This window comes from Pundamilia nyererei, unplaced genomic scaffold (assembly GCF_000239375.1).
Source record: "Pundamilia nyererei isolate P.nyererei 1_Seehausen unplaced genomic scaffold, PunNye1.0 scaffold00070, whole genome shotgun sequence".
Lineage (NCBI taxonomy): Eukaryota > Metazoa > Chordata > Actinopteri > Cichliformes > Cichlidae > Pundamilia > Pundamilia nyererei.
In genome coordinates, this window is record NW_005187471.1 from 3,003,035 (window position 1) to 3,026,708 (window position 23,674).

The window sequence follows — 23,674 nt, forward strand, 5'->3', positions numbered from 1 at the left end:
AGAGTCTTGAGAGCTATAACTAGGTGGTATATTTGATTTGGACCACAGGAGGTTACTCAGTGTCTTGTTGATGGTCCACTGAATTTGAGCAGAGTGAGAGGTGTGCTAGGTTTGCCAAGTTTGCACTAAAGATGAAGGTAACTGAAATTCTACATATTCATTCTTAGATTTGAGAGCCACTCAGTTTGGCTTAAAGATTTAAAATGAGGTTTCATTGTAAGAAGAAAAAAGCGCTTTTTGGAGCCAAAGATTCAGCAACAAAACACTTCAGGAAGGTTTCTGGACCACAGTGTCTCTCTGGATGAAAAACAAATGATGTCAACTGTAGAAAGCTGGCTCAAAACAACTACAAATCACACCCAAGCTGTATTTTTATGAATCCCAAACTATATAATTTTAGATGGTTGTGGAGTTTTCACATTGTGGTTGGGAAAAGAAGAAGTGGGACGGAAAAAAAAAATCATGTTACATACTTGGAGATGTTTATAGATCTGGTTTTACATTTAAAACCCAAAGGAAAAAAACAACAACCTTTTTGTGCTCGTATCTTCTAGTTTTAACATTTTCAGTAAGTTTTGAAAATTAAATCACCAAATTCTACAAATAGACTGTGTTTTTGTCAAGTTTGAAATCAGATTTAAGAGTTGTAGAGTTTAAAAATGTTCACCAATTTTACTGGGGCCCAAGTAACACTGGACAATGACTGCTATGATTGGACAACAAATCACCCTGAGGGACTGGAAGACACCCAGAGAGGCTTTGATACAAGACTGGGGGATTAGGTAAAGTGGCAACTTATAAAAGTTGCACAAATATATGTCAAAGTGGGGCATGTAGGTGGACTTTTAATCCACGCCAGTGTAATTTGACAAAACTGTTACAGGTATATTTACTGCTGTTAAAGCCTTGAACGTTTTGGTGCTATCAAACTACACAGGTGTCTTTTTTAGTTAGTTTTCTTCAGTCTGTTTTTCCTGTAAGAACTGTAAGAATTGGGTGATTGTAATTAAGATGATCTCTTTTTGTTTGAGTAAGAGGTCATCAAAACACTTTGTTAGACATATGTCTGTTAAATTGTTTTGATTATGAAAAAAATGTAAAAAGAAAAAAAAGAGGAAAAAAATCGGACTTTTGAATTATTGACAGCAGTTTTCAGTGTACATCTTGACTGATTGTGCGGTAATAAGTTGGATATCTGAAACTAAAGAAAAGGATGTTTTGTAATTTGTGACTTCTTTTTTCTATATTAGTCTACTTGGATTTCTGTTACTGCAGTTCTGAGTAACAGACCACACAACCCACAGAGAATTTAGCATAATGTACAATTTTTCTTCTGAAAAAGGAAATCTATATTTGATGTAATTATTTTTTTTTTTTGAATGTCTTTGCCTGTTTCTCTTCTCAGCGCAATTTCTCAAGACATAAAGAGGCAAAAGTAAAACACAAAGATTAAACCAACACATTCCTGCTGAACATACAATCCAGGGAACATTTGGGACCTATTTTCAGTTTTATAATTTGTAACTGAGCATTTAAAATAGAGCCACGACTTTGGATGATTAACTTGGTGTTACATGTTCGGTATTACATGTTCGGTGGGTACAGTGGGGGAGCATGATAATAACGCGTTTGGTTACAGCAAAGCGGGTCTTTTTCTTTTAGCGTTTGCTTGTGGGGAGCCTAGAACAAGCGAACATGCTGATCAACCCTTTTTTTATTACAGTCTGAAATTAGAGATGTTGAGTAAAATGTTCCCTCCTCTGCAGTTAGGGGGGGCTGTAATCGGGTTGGATGAGCTCCTGGTTAAAAGGCGCGGTAACGACGCGGAGGAGGTTTAACCAACGGGTCTTTCTCTTCTCCTCGTAGGCTGGGCGCACGGCAGAAAGAAAGAAATAGAGAGGGAGCGAGAGGTTTCCTCCCAGATAACTTTCCTCATATATCCAGGACACTGCACCGGTAGCATCTTCAGGTCAAAACTCGGAGAGAGAGAAACCAGCTGTCAGGTCTGCTGCGCGCTGCAAGGTCCGACGGGTTGGAACTCCAAGAAAACATTATTAAACCCGCTGAACACGGTGAGGATCCAACATTATTTTACCTGACTTTACTTCAAGTTTTTAAAATTAACCTGTTCACGGTCACCGAGTCACCGATAGTGCTTTTGTAAATATCACTGAGGTACCATAGGAGGTAACATTTATTTTAATAGTATGTTTTATTAATATTATTGTTATTATTATTTAATATGGAAATAGCACAAATAGGCTAAATTGTTATAATTTTCGGCTGATCAGGTGCCTGATGCAGAGATTCTTCACCCACAGTACAGAGGACACAAGACACTGCATGCCCTCGCTGACTGGCGAATAATTGTTAATTTGGTTGGATAAAAGCATGTAATCGCCCGAGGATAAAGGCTTTATGAGCCGGCACAATAAAAAGGGAGCGAGGCTGGAATCTCATAGGGAACTTCTAAATAGATCAGTGACCGAATATACTCGGGATCAGTTTACAATCGCTGTTAAAACAACTAAGATTTATTAGCTTAAAACTTTAATCAATTAATATTTGATTCTAGTGCTTTGTTTCAGGATGCATTAATATGTTGTAATACTTTTAATAAAGCTATAATATAATGATATGAAGTTTTTTTTATTAGATGTGTTTCTGTGGGGGTATTTCTGTGTTTCTATTTATTTTCAAAAGTGCTTAATTTGGCGAGTTTATTTCTAAATTATTGTTTTTGAACTAATATTTATAGCTGAACCCACCGAAACAAATGAAAGCAGAAATTCACGATTAATGTGATTGTTGATGGGTGTAAAATGAATTCATTAAAAAAATAGTTATTAAGGAAAAAAAGACAAACCAGCCTTGAAGCAACCCCCCACCAAAAACAAACAAACAAACAAACAAACAATAAATAGAAATTATAAAAATGTAAATTAAACATTACAGGGTTTGGATCAGAGATTTGTATTTTATTAACTATTTTATTAACTCATTCATGAAACCAGTTACCACTCCAGTAGTAAATGACATGACAAGTTTTATGTGGAGGTGCTGGTTTCATCATCAAGGACTGCTGCGGGTCCAGACAGAACAGCCTCAGATTAACCCCACCCAGGCCAATTACCGCATTAAGTTACTCAATTTTGTCCCTATGGCTCAGTAAGTGTTTGTGTATATATGTCTGAGACAGACCAGCTGACACCCTGTATTCTCTTCACTTGGGCACGGCCATCCTTTTTGCTTTGTTTTGTGTATTTGCTGTGAAGTAACTTTCCTTTCAGTTTGGTGGTCATGGCTAAGCAGTCAGGGGTAATTTGGCAGCTACAGACAACCCCCTTCTCACTCTCAGAGAGGCAGGAAACATGCAATTTGCCCTGGAAAAAACAAAACAAACAAACAGCCTCTCCACATGCAACAAAGGAAACATTTTAGCTCAGTTAAGCAATTAAGCAATGAGATAGCAGAGGGAAATGATAAGGCTGGCGCTTATCATGATGGACATCTGATAAAAAGTGTTTTTCCTAAAGAGGCTTTCTTCATGTCCGCATTCTTCCTGTCACTATATGCGCATTTTGGATTGTGAATGTCCAGTTTTAACAATAACTGGAACAACAAGTCATACATTTGGTGAATATTTTTTCAATAATCACTATTTGGACCAGTGGAAAACATATTAAACTTACTGTTATAGAGGACTAAGAAAAACAATGCATATCTAAAGATGAGCCAGTAAATGTTTTTGCATTTTGCCAGGAAAAAAACTTTGTAAAAAGTCTGTCTGTAAAACTGTCAAAGTACCCAACACTGAAGTACGAGCAGTGCAGAAGCACCACAAACTGATTTATGTACTAGGAAATTTTAGGAAATGCTGCAAGGCAACAAAAATGATGTCTACTGAGTGTCAGCCGGCAGTGTTTTGCTTAGTCTTTTCCCCTCTTCCTTAGAGCTCTGTTCTGCTTTTGTTAACCCATTTGTTGTGTGCCTAGTCAATTACTGTTTCTCTCTCACTCTTGGCTTGATTTTGAAAAAGTTTGCTGCATGTGCAGTCATCTTTATTAGTCACAGTGACTAACTCTGAATGCCCTTTAATTCTTCTTTTTTTTCCAGGGAATAACGAGGATGCTCCTGCCTTTGGCAATCCTACAACTGCTCCTGACTCCAGCTCTCATGGTAATTTCCCAGCTAATACAGAAAAACACTGAGAAAAAAAAAGTAATTTTGTCAAATTCTGATGTCTAATTTTGCACCCAGGGGCCCAGTGTGGATTACTGGGACTCATGGGGTCCATATGGAGAATGCAGTCGGACTTGTGGCGGGGGTGTGACTGTGAGAACTAGGCGCTGTATTACTCACAGGTAAGTCTTCTGCACATTAACTTTATCCATTTTAATGCATCTTGATGTACATAAATACATGTATAAACTTATAACACACACACACACACACACACACAGAGTTTTTTCCTGTTTGAATAAAGCTAATTGTGAGGTTCACGGGCACAGACTGTGTATTTTTATTGTGAAAGAATGCCTTGAAGTCACGAGGATGTCGACTTGTCTTACTTCTAAAAACACACTGCAGGGAGGGGCCCTTTAATATTAAAAGGACGTCTCTGTGTTGTGTGTTGTCGGTTGTCTGCTGAAGTGGATCAGGTGGGAGGTGAACGTTTCGAGCTGCCATTTTTCTGCTTCAGTAGTGGTTTTAAACGTCAACATTAAATTTTAGGTTTCCTTTGCGGCACACGTGTTGTTACATTTAAGTAACACGTACAGTTTTTCTTTAGTTTTTGGATTGGTTTTTAAAGCTACTCCTCTCACATGTGACTAATATGTAAGCACACTCCCAGCTTTTCCCGTAAATGTTGCAGTATTGCTGGGGGCCGTCTGGCATATTGCCATTTGGAAGAAGTACTCAGATCTTTTACAGAGATACAAATATGAGAAAATTGAAGTAAAGATACTATATTACACATAAAACTAGCATTCAAAATTCTACTTGGATATTGGGATTAAACTGCACTGCACATATAAAATTAAACACGCTTGTACAGTTGAGTTGAGTGCATTAAAATTCTGCATTATGATTTTTTTTAATTAGCTGTAGATTTTATTGTTAACTTACTGGCTGAAGGATTTCAGGTGTGTGACAGACTGCTGTGGCAGCACTGACGGATCATTTCATTTTGAGACAAAGAAGTGAATGCTAGGTGAACTGGCGAGAGTAAATAAGCTATAGTTGAGAATGTAGGCAGGAATGATTGTCTGTCTCTCTGTGTTAGCCTTAGATTGGCAACCTGTCCAGGGTACACCCCCGCCTCTCTCCCCTGTGTCACTTCCCCGCTTTGTTTCCTGCATTTCCGCTCTTTTTCTCCAGTGCACCTTACAAAAATAGAGAAAAAAGTCAATCTTAATATAGCCACGCTATAAATAAAACTATCAAAGAGGCTTAAAACAAAAGTCTTCCTGTAAAGTAGACGACGGAGTATCTCAGCGGCCTATAATTTAGCTTAATATACTGAATACCTTTCTAAAAACAACAAGTCTTATTTTCTTTTGCGCAGAAATATTCCCACTAGACAGGACAAGTCTGTGAGGAGCTGTTTTTAACAGGTCTAAGTACTTTGTTTTACTTCATGTGTCATATCTTGTTGCATTTACCTGACCACAAGCTGTTAGATATGTTGTTTTTATCATACAGTGTTGATATAGCTGTTTGTGCAGCTTCTACATCTCTGTAGAAGCTTGATGGCAGTGTTTTGATGTCTGATGTCTCTTGATGCTTGTTTTCAACATGTTCGTGCAGTCAGCCAGTGAGTCAGAGCCTTATAGTGAGTCTGTAGCCCTTCTTTAGGAAAATGATGAATAATAGGGAAGAGGTCCTACCCATTGCCAGTCAGATGAACTCTGTCATATCTTGTCTGCCAGGCTTGCTGAATCACTCCTTTAAACACAGTGATTTGACAGCTCCCTCTGTGCTTTACAGGAACTCCCATGTCTCACCATACATTCATTTTAGTAAAAAAAAAAAAAGTACACACATTCATAAGAAAAACAAGCATGATTGGGGTTGTCATTTTGTCAGTCGGGGCTATAATCAGTTTCAATTATGTGCAATCAATAATTTTGCATGAATAACTGCCACTTTTCCACATTTCTGTTTTGTATCATTTTAAACTGAAAGTAGTGTTTAATGCTGCCAATGTGCTGTTTTCCATTATTAAGTGAAAAGCCGTTGTTTTGACATGTTTTAGTTTCAGTTCAGGTGTGCTGACAGGAGCATGTCTTGTTTTACGGCTTAAGGCCAGGTACTTTTGAAGATGACTAAATCATGAATTATCAGCAGTGCTGGAATGGTGAGTGGCGAAACAGTCTGCTATCTCGCAGTTTACTGGCATGTGCACGGATGTCTGTGCAAAACTAGGGCTTAGCAATGTTGATGTTGAGGCTTCTGCTGTGCTGAGAGGTCATTTTTTTAACAGGTACAGATTAAAGAGGAATGTTGTTTAATGTCAGAGCTGAAACTTGTTATTTCTGCTTGTGCAAACAGTCTCTGCTGTATTTGCATACATTCATTGCACCTACTCATTAACTGTTTTTGTCTCGCAATGAGAAGCTGTCAAGTTTTTATGAAACTTTACTTGGGAAAGATGTGAGAGAGTTCGATGGGAAGTTAAGGGCAATGACTTTATACTGGATCGTCAGCCCATTTTCAATTCAATTCAATTCAATTTTATTTATATAGCGCCAAATCACAACAACAGTTGACTCAAGGCGCTTTATATTGTAAGGCAGACCCTACAGTAATACATACAGAGAAATACCCAACAATCATATGACCCCCTATGAGCAAGCGACAGTGGGAAGGAAAAACTCCCTTTTAATAGGAAGGAACCTCCAGCAGAACCAGGCTCAGGGAGGGGCGGTTGGGGTGAGAGAAGGAAGACAGGATTATTTGTGAACATCTTCTTTTAACAGAAAGTCTGTGATACAAATTTAAATGAAGTGGTCAATAAGAAACACAGAGCATCTACCCTAGATGCTTTAGATTCTAAAGCATCTAAAGAAATGTATCTATGATGTTGTGGAGTGTTTTTAAAGCATAAGGAGTAGTAGAAGCAAGGATAAAAGTCAGTCAGGAGGTCTTAGCCTCTTCTACTCTTGTGGAAAGTGCTCTCACAATATCGGGCAGATCAGGGTTCATTCATAAAAGTAATACATGAAATGTCATGTTCATGTTTTATTTTATTTGCACTCAGGGAGGATGGAGGGCACAACTGTGTGGGACCAGACAAGTCATATCGGTCCTGCAACATCCAGGTGATCACATGTGAAACTAATTTGGTTTTAATGGTCAACCTTTTATTTTCATGTATACTTTTATATTTAGACCTCTAAATTTTTTTTATATATCAAAGGACTTTTTTTAAAAACACGATAACTTGATAGCAATAATCACTATGATGCACTAAAACCTAAGGCAAATCAAAGTACAAAAGTGTGTTTCTTTCTTAAAGAAGACATTGTAAATATATTTTTTGAATTTGTATAAATTCAAAATACAATACAGTAGTTATTTTAGGATTACTGACCTTTGACCTTTGCTGCATCTCCTTATTCAACTCAGGACTGTCCAGAGGGATCCAGAGATTTCCGTGAAGAGCAGTGCTCCCAGTTTGATGGGACAGATTTCCACGGGAAACGCTACAAATGGCTTCCATATTACGGAGGTCAGAAACAAAAACAAAGCTGAGAGTTTGCTTTGACAGGCCATATTATGTATACTATTGACTGAATTTTCTTGTGACATTTGCCAAGCACCGGCTATTTGTGAGCATTTGTATTCCTAAGTTCTTTAAATTGTTAAAATTAGCCTTATTTCTGTGATAGCTGAGAACCCCTGTGAGCTGAACTGCATGCCAAGAGGGGAAAACTTTTTCTACCGCCACCGCAGAGCCGTGATTGATGGTACGCCCTGTCACCCAGGGCGGACGGATATCTGTGTGGATGGAGTGTGCAGGGTAGGATGCCCCGCCAAATATTGCGCACACACTTGCACACACACAAAGAAATTAATATCTGACAGGTGACAAAAACAGAGAGGGTAGGAAGGAGGTTTATGACATCTAAATGTAATTCTATGTTTTCCAAATTGTCCCGAAAATGTCCTGAAACCGTAACTTTTTATTACTCCATACTTCTTGAGAAAGAGTATTAATAATTCTAATAATAAGTATTCTTTTCTGTCGGTTATAGGTTATGTAACGGGAAATTTATTGTATTATTTTAAGTGGTAAACTTTCCAAATATGAGTGTACTGTAAGTTCTTTAGTCTCAACATGCTCCTGTTGGCTTCTCCTCAGCACTTACCCCCAGGGCAATCCCTGCTGACATTTTTACCCCGAACACGAACGTGTGATTTGTATCTGGGGTTTCTATGTAGACAAGAAAACACGTGTTAAAGCAATTTATAATTGCACATAACACAGTTATATGCAGTCGTAATAGCTACATGCAGTGGTTAACGCACAAAAACACACAAAAGATCCCTGGTTTGAGAGCCAGCCTCAATGGGGAGCAAGCTAGTCTACTCCTAGTGTTGGCCCAAGCCTGGATAAATGGGAGGGTGGTGTCAAATAAAATATGAAAATCCATCCGCTGTAGTGACCTCTTGGGAAACAAGGAGACAGCTAAAAGTACTCCTTGAACTAATGTACTAAATGTAATGTACTAAAAGTAAATTACCTTATACTTGCATGCAGAATACGTAGTGTCCAGCAGAGGTCAAAATCTATTTGGGAAAACATGATTGATAAAAATATATTGGTTGCAATTTAATAAATGTGTGCATGAACATTTCAATGATAAAGTTAACTAAGTTGCAAGGCACATATTTTGTAGTTCTGCTCTCTGCCCTGCAGGTGGCAGCTCAAATACCATACAGTATGTATAACATATGCAATTTGGTGTTTACCACACACTAAAGGAATGTGAAGAGCTGTAGAGGTCTTATTTAAAAAATGCAACACATAGCCTGATATGAGTTGCCAGTTAGGTCTAATGATTTGATTAGTCTGCCCATCCATGATTTGGGGTTTGCTTATGCAGCATCACTTCGTTAATCAGACAGGACACAATCAGTGGAGCTGAGCAGCAGGATGAAAGATTAGCTTCACTCTGTATAACATCAAACACTTCTGCTCTTGTTCTTTTCTCATGCAATTATTGCTGCAACTTTTTCCTCATGAGTAAACCTCGTCAATTTAACCTCTGACTTCATGTCTCCATCACCTTCCCTGAAGGGAACAGCTGTCCCAAATCCACTCTTTTCTCGGGTCTTTATTTATTTATTTTCAATTATTTCACCTCCAACCATGTTTTTCTTCGAACTACACGTTTCACAGAAATAACGTTTTAGCACATATATTCTCGGGAGATGATTTCTAATCTCTCTCTATTATAGTGGAGTCGTGACTTTGACAGTTGTCATACAAAGACAGGAATTTTACAAGATGAACACATCAGATTTTTATTAAGATCAAGATTTAAAGTTTTTAAATGATGTTATTTGTGCTTGTTTATATCTGCAGAAGACAACCTAAATGACACAGAATACAGGTTGAGGTGAACTGTGGTTTTCATCTTCTTTTTTGATCATTTTTTCCCAACTTTTCCTTTCCTCAGCGTATGGGCTGCGACAACATGCTGGAGTCTCCTCAGCAGGAGGACCCCTGTCTGCAGTGCGGGGGTAACGGCCAGTCCTGCTACCGCGTCAAGAACAGCTTCACTGCCCGCGACCTGCCAACCGGTATGATTCATATTATAATTTGGTCACGCTTACTCCCAAATGATATGCCAAATGATATATGTACCCAACATGTACCTGATAAATGTCATAAATCATCATCATCTAAATATGTGTCATTTAAATCCTCTCCTGAAGTTTAAACCCCAGTTTCTTCTTTTTTGCCACTTTTATTTCAGGCTACAACCAGATGTTCATCATCCCCGTTGGAGCCACCACCATCAGCATCAGAGAGACACATGCCACACGTAACTACCTCGGTAAGTGTGTGTCAGACCTTTTAGAAAACACACTACAAGATAATCAAAATAATTGACATTTACAACTTCTTTACAGCTATCAAGAATCTACATGGAGAGTACTATCTCAATGGCCACTGGGTAATTGAGTTTTCTAGAGCCACACCTATTGGCGGCACCATGCTGTACTACCAGAGAGGAGCTGAGGGCGACAGTGTCCCTGAAACCATCATCGGCCGTGGCCCCACCACCGAACCACTTGTTGTTGAGGTAAAAAACAAATGACCATTCATGATCAAATAGACTTCACAGGGTTATAAATATGAAATTGTAGAATGCACTCCACACACACAATGGTTGTGCTCACAGATGTCAAGTTTGTTTTGGTTCTTATACAACGACCCACGGTCTGGTCTGCACTGGTCTCAGCTTTCCATCCTCCCCTCTCTCGTCTCCTGCCTCACTAAAAGGGGAAAAAGACTGTCATCAGTCCAAATGCCACCAGCTGTATTCTCACCTGCCTCGCTGGCACCGCCCCGTTGAGCTCCCTCCCCTGCAGCTGAGCCAGGGACCACACCTCCGCCACAGAAATATATGAGAAACATTTCCAGAAAAGAGAAACATTTAGTTTCTTCGTGCCATAAGTGTTTGTTTAAAATTTTAAACTTAAGGTAGCGTTTTGGATGTGTGGATAAAAGTAGGAGTTAAAATTAACCCTGTCCCCTCAGCTGATCAGCCAGGAGCCCAATCAGGGAGTGGAATATGAATACTACCTTCCAAATGGACGCTCCAGAGAGGGCTACTACTGGAGCTATGGATCCTGGTCTGCTTGCAGCAAAGAGTGTGGATCAGGTTCGACTGCAACTTTTATTTGTTGCCAGCATAATTTAATTTAAAATGTTTTAAACATCCTTGTTTTTGGACAGTATAATAGCTCCATACCTTCCTTTATCAGGCTACCAGTCTCGTTTGGTCTTCTGTTCAATCGACAATGAGGCCTATCCTGACTATCTCTGTGCTTCTCTGCCGAGGCCACAGAGCAACCGTACATGCAACCCTCAACCATGCCCACAAATCCGCAGGTAAGTAATGCTTAAACTTCTCAAATGAAATGTGTTATTTCAGTAAATGCAAGCTAAATTTTAGACGTTTCCAGAGTTTACTTTGCTCCACTCTGAATGAATGAATTTAAAGAGTACCATAAATAACTCCCAGAGCAGCATTTTGACTGTTGTTGGTATGTTATGCCTGTCTGAAAGGATGGCGTACCTGTATCCACCACAGTTGTTGAGATCCTCAAAGAGGCCTAGAGCCTCTGTGTTCAGGTAACCCATGTTCAGCGCTCGTAGAGGAGTTTTAGGTGTCTGCAAACACCGGGGGAAGATCTAAATAATTAAACACTTTCACTTATTTCCTTGAAAAGATTCTTTTATTAGCTCTCTTAGATCATTTCCATACTTTCTGTCAAACAAACACTTTTACAACGAATCATTTTTGGCTACTTGTCCCTAAAATTGGGCTGAAAATATAAAAAATGACCAGAAATGTTATAAATGTTGATTGAAAGCGCGATCTCTCCCCCTTTAGAAGTGTTTGACTCTAGTCGAGTCCGTCTTTAGTGCCAAGTCTGTTCTGTCCATGTGAGATAAGGATGAAGGCATGGGGCAACTGTCAAGCTCAGAGATCTCTTTTCAACCTTTTAATGACCCTCATTTACCTTAGACAACATCCAGCACTTTGTAAAGTGAGTGATGGATGATTGGATGTAGCATTTTCCCCCCCAAAGAGCCAACTCTTCTTTAACCTTTAAGCTGCGGCACCTGTGTCTGATTCCTGAGCTGGGCTGCTGCCTGATCTCTTCAGCAAACTGTAAAGCTCTCTGTTCCTGTGCAATATTGTAGCCAATGTGTTGTGAGGCGCTTAGAGGTTAAAGATCGTCATGCCGTGGGTGTTGGGGATTGTGTACTTTTCAGGCTGGGACACGGCAGTAGTGCTAAGTAGTAAATAGTCGCTTTAGTCTATGACTTTCTGGTATTTCCTGCTTTCTTTTCTTTCATGCTGCTGCAGCTTAGAAACCCGAGATGTTTATGTAGCTCAAGTGACTCTAACTGCACCCTCAGTATCCATTAAAGTTAACACCTAAAGCCAGAATCAGTAGATGCTTAATTTGCGGAGATGCGGGGAATTAAATGCCGTTTATTGCTGCTTTCACTTCTGCCTATGCTTCTAGCAGCCCCATTAGTGCCAGTTCTAAGCTATTATAGTGAGAAAAACACTGTCTGAGGTTCATCTGGGATCAGCTGGTGTCTCGACATCTGTCTCTGAAAGTGTTGTTATCAGTGTGTATGTGTCCAGTAGTTTAGTAGTTTTTCTAGCTGCATGTGAGAGACTTTGTTCAAACAGCAGCGCAGCCGTTTAAAGGCATTCAAAGGTTTCATTCCAAACAGCGATTTGCATCAAATATGAAATAATTAATGAATTTGTCAGTCAAAAAAAAAAAAAAAAAAATGCTGATATGTTAACACAAATAAATTTAGCATGTAGGTCATAGGTCAAGTTATTCTGCTCATTTAAAAAAAAAAAGTAAAATAAATGTCTTTGTATTTCTCACTGCTGAAAATTATAACTTTCTTTCCCGTATTAGTTTATCCATGCATCCAGCCAAAAATAACATTTAAAATATATACATAATCTACTAAAAAATTTATGGAAGACTATGTCCCAGGTCAGGTACTGACGAAGAAATGTTTACGTTATAGTTAAAGTAAAATGTAAAAAACCGGCTCTGAAGAGCAGTGAAGTCAAACTGGACAGTATTTGTTCAAGACATTTGTTTTTCCTGATTTTGGAATGAAACTCTTCCCATCACTCCTCTTGGCTGAAGCTGCGTATGCTGTATGTTCAGCTGTACAGTGTCTATATCAGCAGCAAAGAGACTGACTCCTGTTTCTTGTCTTTTGGTGGTTTTCTCAGCTGGCAAACTGGGGAGTGGAACGCCTGCTCAGTTACCTGTGGTGGAGGCTCTCAGGTGCGCAGTGTGCAGTGTGTTTCCAATGATGTCTCGGGACCCCGCGTGGTGGAGGATGCCGTTTGTGCCACTTACGCTGACGCTCCTCCTTCTCTGCAGACCTGCAACATGCAGAAATGTGCTGAGTACCATGTGACTGGATGGAGTGCGGTGAGCAAACTGTAGAACTCTATTTAAATCCTGGTAAAAGACTTTACAAATAAGTTAAATAAAGAAAAAATACAACCAGCACACAGTAAAAATGTGGGCTCTCTCTTCTACATGTTATGTAGAAGAGATGGAAAAGATATCAAGAAAGTAGAACTTTAAGAGCATTCACATTTATCAAGAGAATTTCTGACAGTTTCTGGCTATTGTGTCGATTACTTTGGAAAAAATAGGCTGCATACTTAAAAGCCTCTGGCCTCTGACTCTGGGAACAAATGTAATATATTGTGAGAGCGAAGATCGTACTAATTGCAGTCCCTGAACCAGCCTAAACATTTATCCATAAATAATATGTTAATCAAACTAACTACAAAGCAGAGAAGCTGGTTTTTGCTTTACTGAGCTATAATAAACACTGGTATCTAATCTACACTCTGTTAGAGTAATTTGTTTCTAGAAAAAAGTGGCTTACCTCAACTCAGTTCAATTCAGTTTTTTAATATAGCACCAAATCACCAAAACACAGACCTCAAAGCACTCTCTACTGTAAGATGCCATAGTATTCTGGAAACAGCCCTCTATGAGCAAACCTTGGCGATGGTGGGAAGCAAATACTCCCTCTTCACAGGAAGAAACCTCAGATCAGATCGAAAGTCCTAAATGTAAAATTACATGATAAGCACATTTGACTATAAGGTTAAAATACCACACAAACATGTAAGGTTGGGTTATATTTAAAATTTTTCATCTTTCTTGGGTCTTTATAAAAAAGCGTAATCGATGCACTTGATATATAATCCTTGTGTTTGCAGTGCTCAGTGACCTGTGGTTCAGGTCAGCAGACCAGAGAAGTGACCTGTATGGGTTCAGATGGTACGAGGCTGGATGAAACATCTTGCAGTGCTTTGCTACGCCCGGCCGCTGTCCAACGATGTGAGATGGCCCCCTGCCCCCAACAGATCAGCTGGCACGTAGGAGATTGGGGACTGGTAAACCTGATGCACACATGCAACCAAACAAGGACTCATAAATGTAGTTATAGCAGCTGTATGGGTGAAAAACTCTCTCCATTTTCCTGCAGTGCTCTAAGAGTTGTGGATCTGGCTCACGAGAACGCCAGGTGATCTGCTCTGATCAGGAGAGGAACCTGTACCCTGTGGACCAGTGTAACACCCAGCCCAAACCACTCACAGTGGAGCGCTGCAACACCCAGCCCTGTTACAGCCCACAGGGTGAGCAAATGCTAACTAAGCAAATAAACAATACACCTGTTTTTATTTTATTTCTCAAGTTAAGTTGTTAAATTTCCATTTACGTAATAGACTGCAATCTAAAAATACCACGTGCAAAATTAAATTTAACATTTTGTGACTGCTGCCAGTCTTCAGTTAAGTTGCAATTGCATGCTTACACTGTTCTGCGTTTGTTTTATCCACACTTTGTGCAGTCGTCCCCAGCATTCAGGACCCACGGGGACATGACAACACTCAGATTGGCTTCCAGCCTTATGTGCCAGATCACGCAACAGGTTAGACTCTACCTCTCAAAGACATCTCATAATCACATCAGCATTGAAAATAAGCTAGTACGTAAGCATTTTTAGCTACGTAGTTACTCAGAAAGTAAACAAAAAAACCACTGAAAAAGCCCAATGTGACATCACCAAGGTAACATCTTGTCAGCCAGTTATTAACAATTAAAACTACCAAAACATACCATCTTCTTATTATGGCTGGAGCATTAAAAGCTAATTGTAGGTGTGATTGCCCTGCTGTTGCTCAGCATCCCCTCTTCTCTGCTGATATAACTTCTGTCACTTTGTCCCCAGCAACCCCTCCACCCCCCTTCATCCCCATTCAGCCTGTCCCAGCACTAATTATCTGGGCCTGATTGACATGTTTTTATGGTTCCATGGTCATTGTTGGCCTGATTAAAATATTTCTGAAGCACCGAAGTGTGCTAGTGCTGGCAGTGGCGTTTCTGGCATGTTCAGCATCATGTGCTATCCCAGTGGTCAGGAATTTTAAGTTTGACGTCTTGTGTGTTTATTTTCCTTCAGATTGGTACGTCAGATTGCTGATCATCATTTCTTTTATAAATTCCTCTGCTTTGTTAGCCCATAAACAAAAGGAGTATGGATTTTTTTGTTCTTCAGCATCCTGTACAGACTCACTGTGTGGTCTCAAACACAATGACAGACTCTATTGTTTATTCAACCGATGTGTGAACGTCCCTATTGCTTGTATGGTGTTGTCTTGTGAACCATGGTGAACTATGGGGTCTGTTTTGCATGTACAATGCGTGAATTCACCACTCACTTGGCTTTGCCTGTAGCCCGCAGGCCTGAGACAAGAGATCCAACCCAGACGAATACAGTCTACGACCCTCACAGCTCCGCCCCGGCTCTCCACTGCAGCCAGTCTTATTATGGCTGCTGCTCAGATGGGCATACTTCAGCCAGAGGCCCCCAGGGTCTGGGTTGCCCATCAGCTCCAGCTCCCTCTCCTGTCCCAACATCCTGCATTCAGACCAGGTATCCACCTGCACTCTGTTATTGCACTGCAGTTGAGGTCATATGCAGAGCCTTTTTTTTTTTTTTTTTTTTTTTTTAAGGTCGCTGACTTGGTCACTAACCAGGGACTATGTGGGATTATACATGAGCAGAAGCTCAAACTTTTAATACCAACTGTTCTTGCTCTCTTCCTGTTCTGTGTGTCAGTTATGGCTGCTGTGAAGATGGTGTGACGGCTGCTCAGGGCCCCAATAAGGAAGGCTGTGCGGAGTATGTGAACCCTGCACCAACTGTAAGCAAAAGCACACAAAAGTCTGAATGAATCAAACATTAGTCAAATGTCAGTCAAATTCTTTAAAAAATGAGAAAATATTGCCTTATTTCATGTGTCATGCCTTTTCAGGTTACACCTTCTCTCCCTACTGAGAATGCAGTAGAATGCCGCACCACCACCTATGGCTGCTGCTATGACCGCACCACACCTGCAGGAGGACCCAATGGGGAGGGCTGCCCCAATCCTCCTAATTATAGTAAGTTTTCTCAACTCAATGAAGAGAAATCTTTTTTTATTTTTATATTATTCCCAGTTAAGATATAATTTTGTGCTGTTGGTTACTGAGATGCTCCAATTTAGAGGTCACTCTAACAGTCGCTTTTATCCAGTTGATCTAGATCACCTGCATCTCATGGGCATGATTGATATCATGGCCATGATGGTGTTGTAGCAATTGGCAGTAATAATATGAGAAGAAATAATCAGACAGAGAAACAAAAAATGGTATGCAGCAGAGGACGCTTACTGAGTACAAAACATGGGAGTTGTTTTTCATGTTTACTCCTCCGGCCCCATAGTGCTGTAGTAAGAAAACCGACTATAAACAAATATGTGACTGCAGTAAACTGTAATATTTTAGTAGTAATACTGAACACAAACATTCAAATTATACTATAATATTGTTTTTCCTCTGTATTTGCACAATACATCTATGCAAGACAGCCCTGTTTAAGAAAATGCTTGACAATGACAAACAGCTGATCTGCATTGTGTTGTCTTTGTGCAGTTGAGCGATCAATCTGCTCCCTGCCCCGTGCTGCTGGCTCCTGCAGCAGTTGGGTGTCCCGGTACCACTTCGATGTCATCTCCTCCAAATGTGTGCACTTCTGGTATGGAGGATGCCACGGCAACAGCAATAACTTCATGACCCTAGCAGAGTGCAAACGGGCATGTCCACGACCTGCACCCAGCCGGCAGGCCCCGCAGCCTGCAGCTCCCTCTGGAGAGTCTACAAGAACCGCAGCCGGAGAACACAGCACGACTGGAGCAGAGACCTCAGCTGGAAGAGGATCTACAACAGATGGGCGGTCACGCAACATGGGGAGGATTTTCATAGTCCAGCGTGGCTCGACCAGCAGCACCAGCAGACAGGCTACAAGCGCAGCCACTAATGCCCACAGAGGTAGAGTCTACCTGCGCGTACGCCGGCCTTCACATGGCACAGCTGCACAGCACACCGGCCCAGCTGCGAGGTAAGACCCCAAAGACCCAGGGAGAGCAGTGAAAAGCTAACCCTATCCGATCCAACCCCACTACTACCACTACTGGCCTCGTAATGCTGTTCAGAGCCTTCTAATTCATGCTGAAGGAGCCCCAGTTCACTCTACCCTGCAGGGCCAAAGAGTGTGCTATAGGAGATGGAAACGCAATCAAAAGACAAATCATGTGCCTCATTCACCCATCCTGGAAATATGACGGTGGAGCTGAAGCAACCAAAAATCATATATAAGCAAATTATATTTTATGCAATCCATTTTTTTTTTAAACTTTCTTTAGTAAAGTCTATCAGGGAACAAAACGGAGAACATAGCTTACTTAGTCTTACCCTCCATGTGGTTAAGCTCTCTTTCTGACACAGCAGATGGAGGGTGTGTCATTTGCCTGTAACATCTGGTGTAACAAAGCACACCTCTGACCTCACCCACAAGTAAATCAGGCTGTGTGCTTTCCAGCCTGGTGTTGAGTTTCAACAACCTTTCCCATTTTTCCTGGATTTTGTTCAACAAAATACTTAATGTACTGTGCTTCTGTGTAACATGCCGTCTTTGTAGACTCTTTCGATGCTCATATAATCTAAACTCTTGCTTTAAAATGAAGCCACAGCTCTTTCCAGCTCCACAGACCTTCACTCTCACGCCTGCTTATGTCACAACACCTCATTTCTTCCTTTAACCTCAACCAAATCAAGAAGAAGTCACCAGACCTCACACACCTTATATGGACATCAACGCTGTTTAATGCTTCTGGGACTCACTGCTCTCTGTCAGTCATTATTGTTGGTGCTTATTTGTGCATGCTACCTCTCTGTGTCAGTAACCACCATCACGTCTGTGCTTTGGTGTCTTCACCTAAATGTCATGAAATCAAACTAATAAAAATTCTGCTGTGATAATTCAGTCATCCTATGTGTGTGGTCCCTAAATCTCTCTTTCTTGTTTAGATGGTATTAGATTTAGATTTCTTTAGTGGTGTTTGGGTATTTTACATGAAAGGTGTCCTAGTCTCTTTTGTATGTTCGTAGTATTTTGTATTTGGGTTCTTTTGCACTTTTTGTCTCGTCACTTTTTGGGCTGCATGTGGATTTCTCTTCTCTGAGCTTTATCTGACAAACTCCTAAAGCCAGGTTGTGGGCGCTCTTTATGCTTGCTTTGGTAGCTGCTGATAAAAGTACCAACAGTGGAGCATAAAGTGACTTTTTTTTTTTTTTTTTTCAAATGTCTCTTCCTTTGTCCTTTTTCCTTTCACATTTCCTTTTTCCTGTTCTCTTCTCCTTTGTTTTCCTTCTGTTTCCTTTCCTTTTATCACTCCCTATTCTTCAGCTTGACTCTGGGGGGAGTAACGATTGATAAGACCGACCCATCCACAGTCGAGGCTTTAGCTGGCCAAACAGTTGTGCTGCCCTGCCGAGTCAGCCCTCCACCTTCCTCCACCGTTGTCGTGGAGTGGAGGAGGGATGGTATACCTCTATCAACTCACAGGTATGTAGAGAAACGTACTCGGTGACTTAATTTACATTAAAGTTGTTTTTCCTGTTGCTATTTTTATTTATATCTATCTTTTTAATTACATTTAGGCATCACCAACAGCCCAATGGCTCTCTGTTAGTAGGTCCTGTCTCTAAGCTGGACTCTGGCTGGTTCCTGTGTGTGGCCACTCGAGAACGAGAGAGAGACCACCGCTACATTTACCTGGCTGTCTCGGGTAATTACATTTCAGCCACAACCTCTATGGTCAAAACAAGACTGGTAGGTTCACTTGCAGATAATTATATCTGAAGTTAAGTAAGTTAAGATACAAAGCAGTGGAAGAATTTGGGAAAACATTACTATGACAGTCCAAACAAACTGATATATGGGACATGATCTGAATTACATATTCTTATAGTTGATGTCAGTGACTTTTGCTGACAAAGGGGAAATGGCATATTTTGGAAGAGGCTCAGAGTGATAAAGATCTTTTAATCGATCAATTCAAGCCTGGGAAAAGTAAAATCTACCTGAAGAAATGTTTCAAAATTCCTATAGAGGGGTCTCAGATGGTCTCAATTGAGAATCTGTGTGAAATTACATCCTATATATACTATAGACTCTGTGTGAATGTAACATTTTGCTTCAATAAAAAGACAAAAGTTGTAAAAATTTGCGCCTGATTGTAAAGGGGTCAGTTTGGAGGCTGATTTTTCATGGAATGACGTTCTCACACCCTGATATACAATCGGCTAATTGGGGCTGGATTCGGTCAAACTGCTAATTTGACCGACTTTGACCCCTATTAGTCTGTCACATGAACATGTAGAAAGTTTGGGGTAAAGCTCTGATGTCATAGGTTGTGTCAGAACATGCTGATCTTGCAAAGTCACTTGGTGTTTATGCAATGACATTGTGCAAGTGCTCACTCTGTGTGTTGAATTGTTTGCGAGCATTCATATGTGCTTGTGTTTGTGTATTCGGCCACAGAGGGACCATCTTCTACCTCGCTTCCCAGAGACGGTCCATTTGCAAGGTGAGAAGAATATCTGTGCACCTGAAGATGGTTATTTACGGTTTCTGGAGATATTAAGAGCTCAGGCACATGGAAACCTCAGTATTCTGATTTATTTCTAACAGTATAAATGAATCACTTCACATTGTCTTTGCTTCCCTGTAATTTCTGTCAGGTTCAGTATTGAGCGCTCAAGCTCAGCCCAGGTGGAAATGCGAGCAGGACAAACTGCCAGACTGCCCTGCACTGTTGTCCCTTCCTCAGCTCGGCAGTCTGTCAGCATTGGGTGGACTAAAGATGGACAGCTAATCAGTGATCCCAGGTAATAATTGAAGACATTCAGAAATTTATGAACCCTTTATTAAAAACATTGCTAGCAGTGAAAGTTCTTTGATTTTATTCACCGGCCTTACTTCTTACTATTACTATTAGTATTTTTATTTTTGAGATCTATTACCTCTGTGATGTCAGTTAGCATAGCTCAGTTATTTAGTCCACTTTATATATAAATTTGATTCAAGCTGAACTTTGGAGTCTAAAGAAAATTACCTGATCTGTCTTTATCCATGTGAGATTGTTTTATTATCCAAGAGATGCAGACACTGTTAAAGCCAGCTTGGTATAAATTGCCCTGGTTTGCCTGTTAGGGTCTCGGTACTTTATCATTTTAAACCATAAAAACGAGTCATTTACGAAGAAGTCGGTGTAAACTGAGGTCCTGTCTGATGGCTGTGCTGCAGGTTTACTCAGCATTCAGATGGCACCCTCATCATCGGCCCTCTGAAGTCTGATGACTCTGGTGTCTACACATGTACAGCCTCCAACCAGCAGCAGCTGGAGCAGCGACAGCTGCAGCTCAGAGTCCAGCGTGAGTTTTATTCATAGCCTCATCATTTTTTTTTTTAAACATGTACCATTTGGATGCTTGTGTGCAATAGGTAGCTTATCAAACTCAGAAGGGAAATTATGATTGTAAGACTGAAACCCGAGGCTGCAGTTTCAGATAATCACCAGCAGAGATCAGTAAATGTCACTGACTGCCTGATTCTCTCTCTGCTTGCACTGTTCAAATACAATGAACAGCGCTGAAATAGTGTATGAGTGTGTGTGTTAATAGACATAAACTGTAGTAATCTCATAGAAATATATTAACTAAATTACTATTAAACTAAACTAAATTATTATTATTTTATTATCCAAAACCATATTTTAAGTCTAACACATATTGTAAACACTAATCCAGTTTATATGATCCAGACCATGAACATTATTTATGAATTTACATTCCTAAGATTTTACAGCTGAGTTGATCACATAATAAAGAAATTTATTTCTCTGTCAGACCAATAAACTTGTGAAATAAGTGTTATGAGGAAGTAGGGCTGTGTAGTTCATTTAAAATCAACAATTATACATCAGATAGTAAACAAATATAAAACTGGAGTTTGATTATTATTGCTTATGAAACATTCCTTTATTGTTAATAATTTGCTTAAATGTTTTGGTCTTTTGGTTGTTTAGAATATGCACTGTACAAAGGGTGGGTGTAATAGCTAAGCTGTTTTTTTCTGTTTAATTTAAGTATTTGTTGACCAATTTTATTTTGGGGTATTGTTGTTGTTATTGCCTTTAAAAAAATATTTTACCCATAGGGCAACACCCAGGATAAAACTGTAAAAACTGAATATGAGAAAAACGTGACATTAGTGATCTTTTCTCTTGGTTTCTTTGTCCAGCTGATCTGAAAATCACAACAGCTCCCAATAACATCCAAGTGTCAGAAGGCAGCACGGGCATGCTTCCCTGTGTGGTGTCAGGAGACAACGTCAATATAGGCTGGTCAAGGTGAAAAATGACATTGTTATTACTTTATTAGACATCATTAAGAATAAGTGGAAGAGATGCATGAAACATCTGTTAAACTGTCTGATTTTAGGTTATATAGCATTCAAAAAGAATCCCCAATAAAAGTAAAAATGACCCAAAAATACACCCTATAACTTTAATGACTTAAATGTTAAATAAGGTGATATTTGTCTACAAAAAAATATATAAATCCAGTTCTTGTTGTCATCAACACTGACATTATTTACACTTTCATGGCCCTAAAATCCAGAAATAAAGCCATGAGTTGTATTTCTGTTACTTGCAGTTACAGAGCACGCATGCATTAATATACGCATTAAAAAGAGTGAACTGATTTTTAATTTAAGTGCCTATTGAATGCATTTAAATAATGTACCTAAACCTTTCCTGTTGCTCTCTTTAAATACAGAAATGGTGTACCGGTGCGTCCAGATGGGCGCAACATCCTCTTGTCTTCTGACGGCAGCCTGATCCTTAATAATGTCAAGCCTTCTGATCAGGGCACGTACACCTGCAACGCTTACACCGGCATTTACTCTGTGAGCGCCACAGCTGAAGTAAAGGTCATTAAAGAAACACAGCAAGGTGAGAACGCTAAATCAGCTCAGACCTGTTATCTGCACTGCAGAGGGAAAGTAGAAAACTGAACTTGGAACTGATTTATTTATTCGCCACGATGTCATCATGTATTTATTTATTTATTTATTTTAGCTTGAGTTTAAACAATGATTTTGCTTTAACCCTTTAAAGTCAAGTGTATCATATTTTATATGTGAGTGACTTTGAGTTCTTTAGATTTCTACATCACCAGTGTGAGTTTTCCTCCTGAAAAAAACAACAAACTGCACGGTACATTTTTAAGAAATCAATTGCAGAAAAATGACTGAAAATTATCTACATTTTAACAGATTAAAATGATTTAAATTAATTTGATATATGCAAATTAATATTTAATAAATTTTTATTTCATCATAAGCACGCCACTTAAAAAGAAATTGAATTTTCTGGCAAATATTTCATGGCTCAGGCTTTACATTTTAATGTTGTGGGTTTTTAAATTTTTAACAATTTTTTTTTTTTTTTTTTAGCTTTTTTGGAAGTATTTAAAGATCCACAAAGGATCAAAGCAAAAAAAAAAAAAAATTAAAAGATTTAACAATACATTTTTATACAACATAAACAAGACAGCTGTTTAATGCAGAGAACAATTACAAATAAAGTGTAGAACCATAAAAAGTGTTATATGTAGCTTGATTAATCTGTTGTACTTATATTTATGTGATTCTGACCCTGTCCACTGTGCCGCTGCAGACGCTGACGTCCCGCCAGAATGTGTGGACTACCCTGAGCTTGCCAACTGTGAGCTGATAGTTTACGCCCGACTTTGCTCCAACTCATACTACTCCAGTTTCTGCTGTGCCAGCTGCACCAGGCATTCACAGAAGAAACGACAGGTTTGGTCGACCAGGTTAAAGCCACAGAGGGTGTAAAAACTATGTGATGTGTGGTGGTGGACACTGGGGTGGGATCTGAATTCCCATTTAGATTCTAAAAAAACTCGAGCTGTCGACTACGAGCTGCTGCATTTGCCAAAAGGACTCAAAAAACCCTGAGCAGATTGTACAGAAATGTATTTCAATATTGCAATCTTAAAAAAGGGACGGATCACTGTAGATGCACAGTAGTTAAAGCTACAAAGTAAGTGGTGTTCAGGGAATCTTATGGAACGATAAAAGATGGGCCTTAAAATATAACGTAAACCTGTAAAGTCTGAATGTGATGAGACGATGAACTCGTTCTTACTCTGCCACACCTTTTAAAATGAGTTATGCTCTCACTTAATCTATATATTCTCTGTTTTTTGAGAATCGTGATGATAATAACTCTTATATATGTTATTAAAAAAGCTGAAATGACTTTTTTCATGCCAGTAAATCACTGATACAAGGCTGCACTCATTGCTGCTTCTGTATCATATAATGAAACTCTACAAGACTTTTCCACTATTTTTTTATTTCTATGTAATTATTTGACAA

General features: G+C 39.6%; 1 protein-coding gene across 2 annotated transcripts; it reads left to right on the plus strand.

Annotated features, from left to right (window-relative positions):
* Positions 1-1,825: 1,825 nt before the first annotated feature.
* paplna (papilin a, proteoglycan-like sulfated glycoprotein) lies at positions 1,826-23,674 on the plus strand. 2 transcript variants are annotated; one of them, XM_005736770.1, is made up of 28 exons: positions 1,826-2,072; positions 4,117-4,179; positions 4,261-4,364; positions 7,265-7,325; positions 7,633-7,735; positions 7,896-8,026; positions 9,690-9,813; positions 9,990-10,070; positions 10,147-10,319; positions 10,778-10,901; positions 11,005-11,131; positions 11,309-11,374; positions 13,023-13,227; positions 14,037-14,213; positions 14,306-14,456; positions 14,672-14,752; positions 15,559-15,757; positions 15,944-16,028; positions 16,140-16,266; positions 16,798-17,263; positions 18,611-18,769; positions 18,865-18,992; positions 19,748-19,793; positions 19,948-20,094; positions 20,513-20,640; positions 21,509-21,617; positions 22,048-22,223; positions 22,950-23,674. In XM_005736770.1, the coding sequence occupies exons 2-28, from the start codon at positions 4,129-4,131 to the stop codon at positions 23,126-23,128; spliced, it is 3,708 nt and encodes a 1,235-aa protein (XP_005736827.1). In that variant the 5' UTR covers positions 1,826-2,072; positions 4,117-4,128; the 3' UTR covers positions 23,129-23,674. The 2 variants fall into 2 exon arrangements, with proteins under 2 accessions (XP_005736827.1, XP_005736828.1); XM_005736771.1 differs by lacking the exon at positions 11,309-11,374.

Excerpts from the sequence above, each read along its gene's own strand:
- paplna (XM_005736770.1), top strand. The coding sequence starts at position 4,129 with ATGCTCCTGCCTTTGGCAATCCTACAACTGCTCCTGACTCCAGCTCTC. Across the intron at positions 8,027-9,689 it reads GTGTGGATGGAGTGTGCAGG|CGTATGGGCTGCGACAACAT; the intron begins GTAGGATGCCCC and ends TCCTTTCCTCAG. Across the intron at positions 10,320-10,777 it reads CCGAACCACTTGTTGTTGAG|CTGATCAGCCAGGAGCCCAA; the intron begins GTAAAAAACAAA and ends CTGTCCCCTCAG.